This window comes from Elaeis guineensis, chromosome 12 (assembly GCF_000442705.2).
Source record: "Elaeis guineensis isolate ETL-2024a chromosome 12, EG11, whole genome shotgun sequence".
NCBI classification, from domain to species: Eukaryota; Viridiplantae; Streptophyta; class Magnoliopsida; order Arecales; family Arecaceae; genus Elaeis; species Elaeis guineensis.
In genome coordinates this window covers 83,649,450-83,666,123 of record NC_026004.2, presented here as the reverse complement: position 1 = coordinate 83,666,123, position 16,674 = coordinate 83,649,450, and the positions used below count along the sequence as shown (strand labels likewise).

The window sequence follows — 16,674 nt, the reverse complement described above, 5'->3', positions numbered from 1 at the left end:
CATCCATGTAATCTTCTAATTTCCTGATGATGCCTAACCCAACTCATGGTTCATTGAGGTCTCTTAGCATAAGTCTCCTAAGAAAGCTGATTTGGTTCTGGGTCTTTTCAATGGAGTTATGAGGTCCTTAACTTTTTCCTTCAGTAGGTTCCCCATAGTTTTGCGTTATTTCTTCCACTGCCTCGGTGACTTCACTTGTTTATAGTGATATCTATCTCATGTTAGGTCTATGGATAGTTTGCAAGATCATTGTTGGAGTCTCTAATGATGGCTAGGTTGATGCTGAAGCATTTGTTGGGCCCTCTTTATGATGCTGAAGCATTTGTTGGGCCCTCTTTAACACTAGTCTACACTATTAGTTGGAAGGTGAAATTTAACTTAATGTATATATGGACTAGATTCTTCAAGTGCAGATGAGGGGCCTGCTTTGGACCATCTGATGGGTGCTACTTCTCTGTAGAGTTTTCTTTCCTTAAGGTTCTTCTCAGCACCATTGTGCCATAACTTCCATCTTGGTGATCATATCTTGCATTATAAGTACTCATCCAAGGTTTTACTAGGAGGATATGCCAGTCTTCCATGGGTATGATATTGCACCACACTTGCTTATTTTGACCCAAGCTCCATCTAAAAGGTACCAAACATTTTTGATTGATGCACACAATTGTGCCATCAGGCACACTTAGGTCATATGGTTTTGGATGGTCTTCAATATTTAAGCCCTAATTTCAAACCCCAATTCTATAGATGCATAACCATCAGATCAGTATGTTGTAATTGTCACTTTAACCTTTTGCTCATGATATATGACATGATGAAATTAAGAAACCTCCGATCTTCACCGGATGGCTTCTGTTTATATGGCTTCAAACCATAACTATATCTAACTGACGGTAGGAGTTGTGAGGTCGGAAAAATTTAAGCATGGAGGATCTAGCATCAGTGGATCCATCGCCCTATCATCAAAAAAAGGTTGTAGCCTGTGGCATATGCTGAGATCAGAGCTAGAGTTGGATGGTGATTCGTACCAGTGGTGGTAAGTTGGTGTTCAAACTACAAAGAGAATCTAACTGGGATCTGAACAAGCCACCTCGGATAGGAATTAGGATCCTCTAATGTCACAAAAAAAATATTTTAATTTTCTAAATAAATTTTGACTGCAAGAAAATAAAATAATTCAAGTAGGCTAATCCAGAAGTAGAAAGCAAAGATTAAAAAAAAAATAAACTATGATAATTAATCGAAGTCTCACTGATTTATTATCTTGATCCAATCACAGTCGCTCTGATCTTCTCTCAGGTTTCCTACATATCTATTAACATTGCCACAGCTTCTTGCGATACCTTTCACAGTCATATAAATGCTACCATAGAATTATATCACAATTAAGGCAAAGTCACAAGATTATAGAGAATGCCTGAATAGAGTTTCAAAATTCATGTTGTTTAGATTGTCTAATATTTTAACCACTTGATCCATAGGCTAAGGATTTTCAAATTATATAATTTTTAGTGTACAAATAGTTTTATGGGAGTAAATTACATACAATAACTTGGATAATCGATGTAGACTCCCTGTCATTAGATGTAGATCTGACAAGATCTGAATGGATATCCATTTTAGTATATCGATTGGTGCCCAATATTGCATTCAAAGGAAAATCTTGTTCCAAATTGACTCAAATCAAAAGTTAAAAAGTTTGGTCTATATGTTTGATGGCCATGCCTAATCTGAGAACTGAGTAACCCAAAAGCTAAAATGGGTTGAAACTAAATTCCAGTATTAGACCCAAAGTTTTATTGGTTGGATTTTGATACAAGCAAATGGATACCCAATCTCAAAAATCCAACCCCATCATATCCTATGTGCATGCCTTTGTTTATATTTTAATATTCTTCTTGTTATTTCCTTGTGTCAGTTGAACTCTCATTTTCATTTTTCTCTTTCCTTTTCAAGATATCCTTGAATTCTTTATGCTTCCTCTCGGGTTGAAAGTACTGATAACTATACTGGCGAAAGTATTAGTGTAACAAACAAGGAAACAAATCAATGATTTCTTCTCCTCATCTCGTCATGGGTCTATGCTTTTACATCACATCCTAGAAAAGGTAAAGTCAATTTAGGAAAAAAAAAATGTTCAACAATTTTTTGAATCTACTATTGAGTAGTAGTTGCGAGGATGTGAATTGGATTTGGGACACACAATTTAGTTTTGGATTGGGTATAACTAAGCGTAATCCAATGACATCCAAATCAAGCTAAACCCAGGCCCTGACAAATTGACTCGCGGCCCTAGATTAATAGTTACAACTGCCATCTTAAAGTTCTGATATGCTGTTTGGTAGTTTTGTTGTATTTTCTCTCTCTTTCCTCCTCCTAGAAAGTATTTAAAAGTGCAGGGATTTTTTTTTTTTTTTGGAAATAAAGGAGAGCCACCAGCCCACCTGGATTTCATAAAGTAAATGAAATCATGAAGCATCTCAAGGGTGGTATGGTCGCCAATAAGGGACTCCTATCTCACGCTTACAGGCATGTCAACAGGACTTTTAGAGGTGCTAGCATCTGGGGCTGTAGGATTCCTCTGCATCGAATCACTGTCACTTGGAAGTCCCCCACAACCAGATTCTCTTAAGATTAATTTTGATGGATCCATGCGTAGCATGGATGGAAGACAGTTTCACATGTTCATCAGGCAGAAAAGACCATTTTGGAAGGTGATCTAGACTTGTAACCTGGATTAATGGGATTGAAACAAGACGATACCTAACCTCGAAGAATATGAGACAACTCCAACCGTTGGTTAGTTTTAGCTGCTCCTGTGTCTATCAGGAAGCTAGCCGGGTAGCTGATTATCTTGTCACCATAGCAACCTCCACTCACACTGATGCTAGAGGCTGCTAGGAGAAGAAGAGGAGGAAGAAGAATTTGAGGGGAAAAAGAAAACAATGAAATTAAGTACAAAGTCAATGTACGGTGGTGGGGGAATTGAAATATGTGGATAAGTTTTTCCCCCTTCTCTTTCAAGATAATTGACTGGCCTAGATCAGCAAGATTTTAGTATCAGTTTTTGAGCTCAATCCTGTCGTAGTTATTTTTGCTGTTGAGATCCTGTCATTTCTTCTTTCTACACGTATCAGATGCAAGTCATGGTAAGAGAATCCCATCCCCGCCGTAAATTTGTAGGAATTGCATTACGCTTTAGAAAGCCTTGGAATTATAATAATATCAGAGCCTTGAAATTTGCTCTGATATTATAATTGATGACTGCTGCAGTCTAACATATTGCACAGATGCAATTGAAGCACCGTTTAACTTCCATCTGTTGAACAAAGAACCTGAAAGAACTGTTCCATCACAATGCAACATCAGCATTTGAAATGAACAATTTTCCACGCTTATAAAGCCATCTATGATATCTACATGGAATTAAGTAACCATATTAGTCAACTACAACATACAATACCATCATATCAGGCCATGAAAGAGCATTTTTAGGCTTTGATTCACTTGAACCTTACCAATGCTGCCATGACTTTCTACCCGTGGTCAACCAATTTCAAGAAGGCTTGTTTTCATTATTTCAACATGAGCAAGGTCAATGCCATGTGATTAGATTGCATGGTCACTTGAAGATTATGTTCCTGTGAAACAAATTGCAAGCAATAATGCCACCCACGTTGGGTACGTATTCTGCTAACATTCTTGTTGGAATTTGGGCTCTTTTTCCCTCACTCAAGAGCAGCTTCTTTGCTTTTTTTTTTTTTTTTTTAAAGAAAAATATACAATATAACCACCCCTTCCCCATTCAACAGAAGTTAAAGCCAAGCACATAGAACACAAGATGACTTAAAAGCCAAACATTTGTAAAATACTTCTAAGTGCAAAAAGAAATTTAACATGCTAGATTAATCCGTCTGGTGTGCTTGTTCACTAATAACATGCATGGTCCTTGCCAGCAATTCAAACAAAACAGGTGTCATCTTGAACAAACCATGATTTACCACAGCAGATATTTCCACTCTGATGAAGCTCACCTCTAGAGGATCGCAACACTCAAGTAATCTCCAATCTAAAAAAATTAAAAAGTGGAAAAATCAGAGAACATCTAAATTTATTCAGAGTGGCATTGCAGACTTCAATCTGATGCTTACCTGAAAGCTGAGTTCTGCTAGTGTCTTCACGTCATCCATTCGTCTTCCATTTCCATATGAATAGGTCATCCCCACCTTCAAAATGAAAAAAAAAAAAGGGGGGGGGGGGGGGGCAGGGGGGGGGGGGCGGCGGGGAAGAAGAAGCTATATAAGCAATGATACCATGTGCAACCATGGAAGATTCAATTTTAGTTATGAAAAGAGCATACTTCTGATTGACACAGGACTTTTCTCTGGTAATAATAGGTAATACAGCAGAAAACAGGACCATGGATCAAATGAAGAGGCAGATTAGGTTTACATGTCAGCCTCCTTAATCCATGCTGACAATATTGTCTGACTTTGACAAGATAATTTATGCCAATACTAATGCCAAGCGAAAATGAAAAAAGTGTGAGGGTCGACTAGTTTGACAGCAAATTATATAACTATAAGAGTTTAGCCTTTTTTCAACTATTTGGAGTCAGTTTTATGAATCCTTATTTGCCTCCTTTGATGTTGTTCCAAGTTTCTCCATATTTTTCTGCACAACCTTGATACCTTAGGTCTTCTCCCCTTTTTCTCACCATTTTTAACACAAACCAAAGTACCTTTTGCTTATTGTCGCCACCCCAGATCTATGTTATACACGACACTATCTCAATTAATTTTCCATCACTTCGTCCTTGGTTTGTGCAACTCCTATAGCACCACTAGTATTGTCATGTTGTATTTTATCCTTTCTTGTTTTACCATGCAACCATCATACATTCATATTTACATCGACCCTGGCTTTATGTCCTTTCTTTATAGCCGGGCACTCTGAACCATATAATATGAGTGATATGACAGGCCTGTCCTATAAAATTTTTCTTGAAGTCTCCAAGGTATGTGCCTACCACATAAATAATCCAGATGCAATTGACAGCCAATTGTAAAAAGGCAAAAAAGTATATCAAAGTCCAAGAGGGTACAGCAATGAACACAATTTTAAAATTATTAGCTCAAAATAGTCAATTGGCTTTTTACCCTTCCGCAATTTGTTTTCGACAGCCGATCGTAAAAAGGTAAAACAACCAATTGACTAGTTTGAACTTAGTAATGTTAAATTTGTGTTCTTTCTCCATGAAGAAAGTTATATGTGTTTATTGCTGTAGTCCCTTGGGTTTCATTGGTTGCAGCAATCAACAGCTTAGCTAGCATTGCTGCAAATTTGTATTTTTCCTCCAGATTTTCTAATTGTTTATTTTGAAGGCATTCTCACCAAAGCCAATATGTTGCATTACATGTTTAATGATTTTCACAATATAGCATGCAACATAAATAAAGTCCTCCCCCAATTCCCAAGCATCAAGTCATGTGAGCAGCAACTCCTGCAATGACAAGCTTGAGCTGGCAATGACCATTACCGCCAGATATTGTATGCAATGAGACAACGATTGATTCTAGTTACCGAGACCAACTAAAATGTAATGACAGCTAAGGTGACTTATAATTTCTTTTTTCATGCCTCTATTCGCATTCATGTTTTGTGTGATTATTTTTCTTTTTGCAATGCAAGGATAATTTGTTCAAACTTTACTTGATGTTAACATCTGCACTAGATTCGTTGATAAAGTTTTATTTCCTTTGGTAGGTTTATTGACAGAAACATGACCATTTAAAGTTTCAATATTTGAAACTTGTCCATATAAAAAGCTGCCAATGGTTTAGATCAAAGATTCAGGTCTTAGTGGGATGTCCCATGGGACATCAGGATGGGGTACCATCCCATGGGACACCGGGACAAGGCCGTCCTACTAGCATCCCAACATCTCGATTGGGATGTCTTGGGACGTCCCCTATCCCAAGTGTCGGGATGGGGCGGAATGGCGGCACATCCCATTCCATGGGAAAACGAAGATAGCCCCATCCTACAGGATTTAAAATCTTAGTTTAGATAGAAAAAATAGAATTTTCTAAGATACTTTTTCCATTTGTGATACTTTCAGATAGCTATTGACACACACTTCTACGAACGATAGAATGGAATAGAAGATATCATGGCAGTCTCCAATGGCATGATGTGTGATGTAATTTACCTCACCTAGAACATCAAATTTCAGAAAGGGAACAAAAAAGAAATTGGGGAAATAGATTGGCAGTAATGAATGGAATAGATGAGGCCAATTGCCCCTTGACCATTCCAAAAGTGCTCCAGAATGAGATCAAAATAAATAATATTTAGCAGGCCAACAGTCACTTGTCCATTCCAAAAAGTGGTCTAGAATGAGATCAAAATAAACTAGTATTTAGCAGATGTGATGCACATGCTTTGTGTAAAACACATTGGCTTCAGTGATCAAACTTCCTTTTCTTTCAAATAAAAAAAAACAAAAAAAAGAAACCAAATAGAACCACACCCTGATAATCTGGAATGCTTCATGAGATCAAAGTAAACCAGTATTTAGCAGTTGTAATGGATGTGCTTCGTTTGTGGAGTGGAAAAAAAACAGAACATAAATTTTGAGAGATTGAAGGAGAGAAAAGAAGGGAGAGGGAAGGGGGGCGGGTGTGGAGGGAGAGAGGGATAGAGGAGTCGAGCGGCTTTTAAAAAGGAAGGAGAACAAATCTTAAAGAAAAATTGGAGTCACTCTCATAAAGAGTACTTTTGTAAATGTGTCAAAAATGGAGTAAAATGGGGACAGAATCCTGCACCTACGAGTTTCCACTATAACTGTAGAAATATAACATAATGAGAACTAAACTATATAGGTCTCATTTTCTCCTTTAACCAAACATTTAATAAACTGATCTAGTAAATATATTACAGATTTCTTCTACACTAGTAAATACAAATAGCAGGAAAAAGTACTATAATTAGAATAAGAAAGAGGAAGCTTTAAGTGGCCAAAAGAAAAAACCAATGAAAAAGAAGGATCAACTGTGTAGATGCAAAATAATATGAATTTGGTTGTGGAAGGTATAGCTCCTGCATTTTTCATTTGCAATAAGCAAGTTACAGTTTGCAAACAAGATGTGAAAATGAACAATTATGAAGGATTAGATACTTAACAAATCTGATGCACTGACTGGTGCTTTGTTTGGTATTGGATGATAAATCAATTGCAAGTGGAAATATCTGGATTTAACACCAGTCCAAATCCTCAATGGCCAACATCATGTGACCTACTTTGTGAATGTGCAAGCAATACACCTGCATCGTGCAGCCCCATTACTGGGGCATAGAGAATGCCACATGTTAGTGGCCACAGATAATCCACACTCATTTCCTTTAGATAGATGGTATACAGATAGAAGTAGAATGAAGCCAGTAACATCATTAAAAAGTAACCAGAATCAAATTATACATTTTTATGTTTCAGTAGGATTGGTCATACGGAAGGAATATCTATCTTAAGTTCCTATCAAAATTCATAACTTACATTAACTAAGATAACTGGCTGCAATTTTACTGTCCAAGTTCCAAAGCAAAACAAACAAAGGAATTTCACCTATTACTCCATATGTATATGTGCAAAAGCTATTTATCCTCTAAAAGGAGAAGGTATAAATGAATGTTTCATCCTAATTAGCTCTTACCGGCCTCACAACAAAACGACCATTCTTGTCAGGATATACGAATGCAAAAGAGAGTTTTGAATCTCTTTTCCTTGCTGCAGGAACAACCTCTTTGACCTATAAAATGATGGCAATGACAATTAGCATGTTATTGATAAAGCTACCAAATAAGGGTTTCTGAGAATTCGTTACAAGGTCAGTGAGCTCGCGTAGTGTAGCATCCTTCCATGTATATATCTGAACCTCATCTTTCGGTTCCTTTCCTCTCACAGCAAAGTCTTCATTGGGATGATGGCCACCAATCTGTGAAGACAAAAAATTTACAACTTCCATGCATAAGTCATATTAACATTACTAAGAGAAGTTACGCAATCATGAGAGTAAAAACAGATGCTCATATATCATGTATATGAATATCTATATGCCATTAAGGAGAAAGAGAAAAAAAGTGGTTAAATAATGACAAGATATTAACAAAATAAATGACCGTGTATATCATCCTACAACTGTCCAATCTCCAACAGAAGCACCTTGACTAGTTGAGCCAAAACAACAGTTTTCTTATATGCAGGCTGGTAAAATCCAGAAGCAATCTCAGTATTGAAATGAAAAGTTGCTATATAAGTACTCAGGGTGCAAAGGCATATTACTGAAAACATTCTTTATCAGGTGTAGGCCAACGACCTAATGAGACTATTGCTTTTGCATGTCACAACTTAAAACCAACAGATATTGTGGCAGTATATGGCAAAAGGATTTTTCTTTTAGCATGCAAAGGAGTTGAACCATGTACAGAGACCTATATTACAGATGAATGGCCCCCTTGCCACACGTGGCATCTATGATATTCCTACAAACAGCACATTTCAACAAAACATATCTTTAACTGTCTGTTCTTACTCATTATTGCATCACATTTTAACATATTTCATTAAGTGCATAGTTGATAATGCAAGTTCAATTAAAAATATTCCATCAAAAAATGTACCAACAAGTCTCTGGGTAATTGGCTGCAAATGTCAACACATCCTTCTTTGTTAGATCATATGGTACTGTTTAATTGGCAGATGAAATGATATTCTTAACAAGAATATGGTAGCCTACACATTATCATGCACTTAAACACCACTAAAGCTCAACTAGCTATTGATTCCACAAAAAAGCAAAAGAGCAAATCTACATTCTATAACAAAGCAAAATATATTTTTGTCCAGAAGCGATCACAGCCTTAGGATCTTGTTGAGTCAATCCTGACCATCTATAGCTCTTGAATGTTATTAAGTTAATCTTGACAGTACAAATACTCTCCCAATACCATCAGCCCTACAAATATTCTCCCAGTTTAATAAGGATTGTAATTACAACCTCAAACACCAGATCAACAAGTCCATGAGTGGGAATACATCTCATGCATTGGTCTAAGATTAGATTCGAGGAGAAATTTTAGTCAAGAAATAACCGCGACCCTTAAATTTTTCTTGGATCATTTCAACTCTCTAAACAAAACCACAATTTCCAATTTACCTCATATTCTTAACTCTCTCATCTTGAGCTATAGTATTTTTATGCAGACATCCATGCACTCTTTTTAATTTACTATGTGCTACCGTTGGCTTTGTTCCACTTTGACCTTACATCTTTCCTCAAAAAGCTCTAACAGGCAATCCAGATTCCTCAGAATGGTGAAGATGAAAAGGAGGCATGGAATCCAAAAAGCATGAAGGGCATGTATATATTTTTTTATTTATTCTTTATTCTTATTTTTGCTTGTGACTTGTGAGCTCATTTGAACAAATTGCAGCTGTTGTTCCATATGATAGCTTGAACTCTGAACCTTTTCTCATTATCTTCAATCATTTTAAACTTGTCTTTAGTAGGAATCTGTTTATTTATGAAATGTTATCTTTTCCTCTTCCTTGCATTATATGGAAAGCATTTGAACTGACTGAACTAAGAGTTTCTCTATAACCTAATTAATTAGCTATTAACCCTATGAATTAATTATTGATCTATTACTAAATTACCCAATCATCAGTCTCACCTCATGAACCAATAATATGGGAAAGATGGATTTTAAAACTACGGCTCCTCAATCTCTAAGAAACTCTTTAACTCTTTTTCTCATGCATGAAAAGAGTTCTTAAGAAGCAATAGTTCAATGTTGAAGTGGCTCATATACCAACAGGATTTCTAGGAGTCTGGTTACCAGCAGCATTTGCACATAAAATTTAACTAGTAAATAAATCAATATATAAATAAATAAACAGCTTGATTGCAAAGCCTATTTTGTATACCAACAACATATGGACCTAGTTATATTCACATACAATTCATAGGAAAAACAATAAACTAACAATAACTACTAAACTTATGCAATGTGAAAAAGGTTAACTTATTTATAACAGGTCCAAAGATTTTATTTTTTTCTCTTATGTCACCAAAAAAAAGGTACAAATATGATATGTCATGCACTTTGTATATTCATACCCTTAATATTCAACAAACTAGCAAGTGATATTCCTTTCTAAGGATATCAACAGTAGGTAAATGCATTATATTCCAAAGAAACTCTAATCGACATAAAAGCCAGAAGAAAGAGTGACGCACATAAATTTGAAATTCAGATCATAAAGCTTCACAGACCACGATCTCAATCATCAAAACTAATACATCAGCCATTAAAGCAAATGAAGACTGCTGAATGTTTTGGTTGCAATTATGTAATTAGATCTGTTAGAATCTGAATCCATTGCAGTAAATAACTGCAAAAGAAAATGAATTGAGGAAGGCACAAATAAGAAAGAAGATGAAATCTCATAGGTAAGCAAGAAAGAAGAGAAAGTAAAACAAGAGGGAAGATAAATTTAGGTGGATGAGGGAAGGAGGGAAGAAGCACCTCACACCCCTTTCCTTCTTCTTTATTTCAGTAATTCTTTCACAACATCATGACTCACAGTTACATTGGTTACTAAAGAATAAATACCCATTGAGGAGTGCCCACCCAAGCTGGCTAATTCATTTAACTACATCTGGACCATAAGCAAACAAAAACGGTACAACATGGAAACCAAGTGAGGGGTGATAGGCTTTTTTTTGACTCTGCTTGAGGCTTAAGAAAAGAAAATATGGCCATATAAGTGAGATCCTAGCCAGAGAAGAGCAACAGGAGCTACGAAGAGCCAACATCGAGGTGCCAAACCTTCCCGTCGATGTGAACTCTTGGGGAAGATCAGCCTGTTATCCCTAGAGTCACTTTTATCCGTTGAGCGACGGCCCTTCCACTCGGCACAGCTCTTGAAATAGCTGAAGCTAACTTGAGTAGAGCTGAGGGTAAGAGAAAAGCAATTGAAGCGAATCTAACTCTCAGACAAGCTAGGACACGAGTAGAGGCACTCACATCAAGCAAGGTCGAAAGAAAAATAGTTCATTTTTCTTGAAAAGGAGTCAAGCAATCGAAAATCATTGGACGAGAGTCGTCTCCTTCATTCCCACTAGCATCTTTCTTGTGTCTAACTGGTTTGGTGCTAGGTTTGTTCCCATCCCTTGTTTTTCCATTTATCCTATTGCTTTCCGGACTCGTCCATTAAGCCGGACTCTGAGACAGGAACCTGTTTTCTGTAGGCTTAGTTGTGCTGGTCCTAGGCTTTGATACACTGTTGCACTAGCGTCTTAGAGATCCAGCAATAAAGAATATTAGAACAGTGTGAACATTAGAAACATGATAGATAAAACCTAAAAGCACAATGAATGTCCAGCAGAAGAGAATATGTGAATAATTGGTAGAAAATTATCCATGCAAACATGGTGGTCAAACTTGTGCTTACCTTAGTGAAAACTCGAAGCAAAAGTGGGCAAGTCTGCAATTCAAGAGAAATATGTCATTATAATTTGTGCACTTAAAGTGGAAATGACTTGGATGATGATGATGACACAAAATCGAATCGACTATAATAAAGAGCAGGATGCAAATATAAGATTTTATAATAAAATGAGCTTCAACCACAACAAAAATGACAGAATAATATTAAAATTACATTACTTAAACAATGATGGTATGCTAAGCTTCAGTCTGAACATGCACTCTCCCTGAACAACAAGCACCAGCAGCTATTTCAGTGAAAAGGGAAAAAAAAAAAAGAACCTTAGAAAATCTTTCCTGCTAATATAGAAGCGTCAGTTTGGTTGTGAGATGAAGCCTGGTTGATTTATGGAATTAATAGACAATGTTTTCATATGTATTGTTGATTAAGAATTCATGAATATAGAGGCTCAGGTCATGCTTAAACCAATTGCTAAATCTCCTCAGATAAAGAACGTGCATCTCCTCATGACTTTGATGCAAACAAATAAGTAAAATATCATAGAGATAAAATTAAGACCAATTTTTCAAAAAATATGATTAAAAAATTTATTAAAGTGCAAATATTTCAAAAAGAAAGCCAGGTAAAGATGGTATGTAAATGCAAGCAATCAATTCGTATGGTCTGGTGCACACAACGTGCACTAATACACCAACCAGATGGCATATCATGAATTATGATTCAATCTTCATGGCCCTCCAGCATATGGAGTTGAATATCCCACTAATGAACAGAAAAATGATCTAATAATGGTAAAAATAATCATGCTTATTTCAAACTAGACTTCTCTGCAATTCAATGTCTTGACAGTCTACAGAGCTGAACTGTGGCAAAAGGCCAGAATGATCTTTGTTACTAAGGGTGTCTCATTGCATGCGGGTCCCACGATGGCAGGGACAAGGGAGGGTAAAGTTGTTTCCATGTTTCAAACATATCATAATGAAGCAACTTTATAGTTGCCCCAAGGCCCACCCTTGAAATACAACAATACTAGAGTAGATAAATAACAGCCATTATTTTATGTATAATATTTTTTACAGATCATGATTTTCAAAGGGTTGTGTTATCCGAATGGGTCAATTAGAAAGATGAACTTTCGATAATAATAATTGTCTTTCTTAATTACATACATGGATGTCACCTACTTGCTGCCAGGTCAACAAGTATCAGTGGCTACGCGTAACTTGGTTTCACTACATGCTTTAAACTTCATGATGAAAGTTTTTTTCAATTTAAATGCATCAATGGCAAAATTTTCACGACTATATAGCTATTATTACATTAACAAACGTGCTAGAGCATTTCTAGCTTAGATTAAGCTGCATAGTTTTCTATATGAGCAACTAAATAGTCCCAAAAAGTTTCCTCTTGGTGTCTTTGGCAAATGAAGGATGGATAGCTGTTTCCTCCCTTCCTCTCACCTTTTGTCAAAGAATATGTGCTTGTGGTGCTGCTTTTTTTAAAATTTTTTTTACCACCAGCTTGCCTATTGAAAAGCAATTGATTGGATATGCAAAAGAGAACTTAACAAAGAGAAGCGTGTAAAGTGAGGGCATACCTTCTCACGATCAACAGGCTCAAAGCGAGGGCGAGCAGGTGGGGGAGGGCCCCTGGGCTGAGCAGGTGGCATGGGTCTTGCTTGCCTATTCTGTACCTCAGCCACTCCAGCCATCTTTCACCTCTATAGTTATTATAAACAGGCAATTTAATGCTTCTTGAAGTTATAGGAAAGCACAAACACAGATATAAGAGAAGTCAATTCAAAAACAGAGGGCAGGCTGCTGATTAAGGAGACAAATACAAGAAATTAGGGAAATTACAAAAGCTAGCATAAGTCTGAATAGTTGGTCTCAACAAAAATATATACATACATGGCTCTAAGAACTAGACATACTGACTGCAGGTTATTTATCATAAATGCAAGTGAATAAGCCATCGATAGAACCCTTTTAAGGTTAATGAACTCCAAGCTTAAAACTTGTAAGAACCAGATCTTCAGCGAGATCACAAAAAGTGCCAGCTCTGGTAGGTCAATAAACCTCTTCCTATGAGAAAATTTTAACCATATGATTTACATTAACTCAATTGTCCTTAAATCTTATTTTCTGGAAGGCAGTCATGGTGTGCATATATCCATACACTCTTTTAAGACTAAAAAGGTAAAAAACACACCCCACAAACACACATGGGCTAGTGGGAAAGATCTACCTCAAGGAAACTACTAGCACATCTTCCAGTATTAACATACCTAGGACACCCTAAAAGTGCACATTTTGATTTATTCTTCCAAAAAATTTCCAATCTATGACTTACAAAAAAAACTGAATTTATAGAACTCGGTTAATGATGTCATCACTACAGGTGAAACCATGCTTTTTCAAAGTAAACTTGGAACCAGATTGTTATGTGCTCACGTATCACCTTGCAGTAAACACCCTAGACACCAACTTATAATGATTTAAAATATGCACCAGCTCACAAATAGGGCTGCTCATGTCCAAAAGTGAAATGCAGAGATTTTAAGGTCTGAACTGTGCCACACAGGTTGCACCATATTGTACAGATAAGGTAACAGTACACTTAAGCCCCTTGAGTCTTGACAGCAGTCCATAGCAACACATGGTACATCAGCTCTTGATTGCTGGGCCAGTACCAAGAGATGTTCCATGTCAATGCAGCTCCATGGTAACTCAATTCTTGGTGATATGAAATTAACAAGGGATTTTATGTGCAAATGTCATTGGAAGGTCAACTTGGTAACCTATACGAAGAGAGCCGAAAATCAAGAATCTGATCTAAATTATTAGAAAGCTCAATGCTGCCATTAAGATTAAGCTACACAAGAAACCAAGTCATAGTCAAGTTTAAAATTTGATAAAAATTTGAGATAGTTACATAGGAACCAAGCATTTGTAAACGAACATAGGTCAAGAGTTGGTTATAAGAAAGAGAGCTCAAGTTCAACGATGGGTTAGCTAACACAAGCAGACTAAATTATCAAGAAACATATGGTGTAAACCTACGGTTCAAACTCAAACCTGACAACTTTGGAAGAAGAAGAAGAAGAGAAACAGGATGGACTGCAGGAGCAACTTTCGTCTCAAGCAATATTTGAAATCATAAGGATACAAGCTAGAATCTTTGAAATCATACAAGCTAGAATCTTTGAAATCATAAGGATACAATATTTGGCCGCCATATACGATATAGGGGAGCATCTGGAGGAAGAGAAGGACAGAGAAAAGCAGAAGGGTAGTCGGTTTCCTTCCAGACTTCAAGGCCTTTGAAGCCAATAAAATCATGGCCTGTAACACCCTCTTGGACATCCCAGCAGCACAAAATGTGTCTCAACCACATTTCAGCAAATTAAACTAGAAATTATGTTCCAAACAGCGCTCCAAGGATACAGATAGGTGAAATAAAAGCTATGCTAAGCTCAAGCAATCAGGCAAACTGTATTTAACACAATTTAACTAAAACTACCTTTTGAAAGCCAGCAATGAATATTATATCTATTACTAATTGATATTGCTAAATTTATGTAACCAAGATGGAGTAGCACTGGGAAAAAGGAGGCGCAGCGGCGGGCCAGGAAGTCCGGCAGGGGAAAGAAGAAGGTGAAGCTGCCACCGGTGCCACCCAAGGAAGTGGTGGTGGCCACGGGGCTGGCGGTGGAGGTGGGGTTCAGTCCCTCCAGCGAGCGGCTTAACGGGAGGCTTGCTGGGTTTGGCCAATCACCGTAATGGAACCGAAGTCCGCCATTAGACATCACGGTGGTGAAGCGATAGAAAAAGAGCAATAGGCCCATACAACAACGAAGATGAAAGAGAGGGGGGAAGAGATCATGCTACCTCAATAGAACTGCAGTCGACCGACGATAGGAGGCTCTCCGCCGCCTTGCTTCGACCGACGACCGACGACCGGCGACCGGCGATGAGGGACAAGCTTCAGGAATCGGATAGGCGATGGAGGTAGAGAGACGAGAAGTCGAGATTCCTACCCTAGCCGATGACCGATCGTTTCGATTAGGGATCGGGACTTCCAGAGAAGATGAGCCCAGGGAACAACCGACCCAGTGGATCAAATCGACCGCTGCATGGTCTGGTCGGACGGCCGGACCACTTATCTAAGTTTTCTTGACCAGACATTGGGTTGGGCCAGCTCGGGGCTGGAATCCGGGCTTGATCTTCTGACGAAGTTTGGGCTCAGGCTCGAGCCAGGCCCGGGGTTTTGATTATCTATAATGTAGAGCTATCAACGGACCGAGTCCAGGCCCAAAACCCATAGATATTTACCCAACGGATGCAAGTCTGATACTAGCATCGGACCCATTTACCTAGATCCAGATCCGAACCCGATAAACCATAATGTAAATGAATAGGGTTTGAATATTTAACACTCAGATTCAATAGACCCGGGACCCAAATAATATAATATAATAATATTATATATATTAAAAATATTTGGAGCCGTTAGATCAGAGATCTAACAATTTAAAATTTTTCAAAGAGCAAAGAAGCCTTAGATGACTGAGAGTCTGAGACCGTGATCCCAATTCCTACATCTCCATTCTCGGATTTTCCCATCCCTCTCTCAGTCTCTTAATCTCCCTCTCTCAGTCTCCTTCTCTCTATCTCTCAGTCTCCTCGACAGCGCCTCTCCCTCCCCTCTGGGCACCCTATCTCTCCCTCTCCATCGCGAGATCCGCTCACCGACAGCCGAACCCCGACACCACGGCCATGGACGGAGGAGATCCTCTCCCTCTCTCTGTCTTTCAATCTCCCTCTCTCCCTCACTTTGTCTCTCAGTCTCTCGCTCTCTCTCTCCGTCAAGATCTCTCCGTCAAGATTCGATCTCTCCGACGATGCTGAGCCCTCCCCCCTCTCCTGCTCCCAGTTTTCCCTCCCTCTTCGTCGAGATCTGATTATTAGATGTATGTCCTAGAAGTCAATATGGCTGACACATTATAATAAAGCTATGACATAATTTTATACTTAATATATTGATTTGATCAATAAAAGGGCAAGTTTAATTTTTTATTCAAGTGTGACGTATCTTTGAATCGTCTATGGAATTAATATTTCGATATATATTCTCAAAGTGTTGAAAATTAGAGACATGTA

At 37.8% G+C, this 16,674-nt stretch overlaps 1 protein-coding gene across 2 annotated transcripts; it reads right to left on the bottom strand.

Annotated features, from left to right (window-relative positions):
* Positions 1-3,846: 3,846 nt before the first annotated feature.
* On the bottom strand, positions 3,847-15,644 carry LOC105054569 (histone deacetylase complex subunit SAP18). 2 transcript variants are annotated; one of them, XM_073246597.1, is made up of 8 exons: positions 15,403-15,644; positions 15,114-15,271; positions 13,110-13,232; positions 11,516-11,548; positions 7,884-7,994; positions 7,713-7,808; positions 4,152-4,226; positions 3,847-4,069 (listed from the first exon to the last, which is right to left on the bottom strand). In XM_073246597.1, exons 3-8 carry the CDS (start codon positions 13,221-13,223, stop codon positions 4,037-4,039), a joined length of 462 nt encoding a protein of 153 aa, XP_073102698.1. In that variant the 5' UTR covers positions 13,224-13,232; positions 15,114-15,271; positions 15,403-15,644; the 3' UTR covers positions 3,847-4,036. The 2 variants fall into 2 exon arrangements, with proteins under 2 accessions (XP_073102698.1, XP_010934405.1); XM_010936103.3 differs by lacking the exon at positions 15,114-15,271.
* Between the last annotated feature and the right edge of the window lie 1,030 nt (positions 15,645-16,674).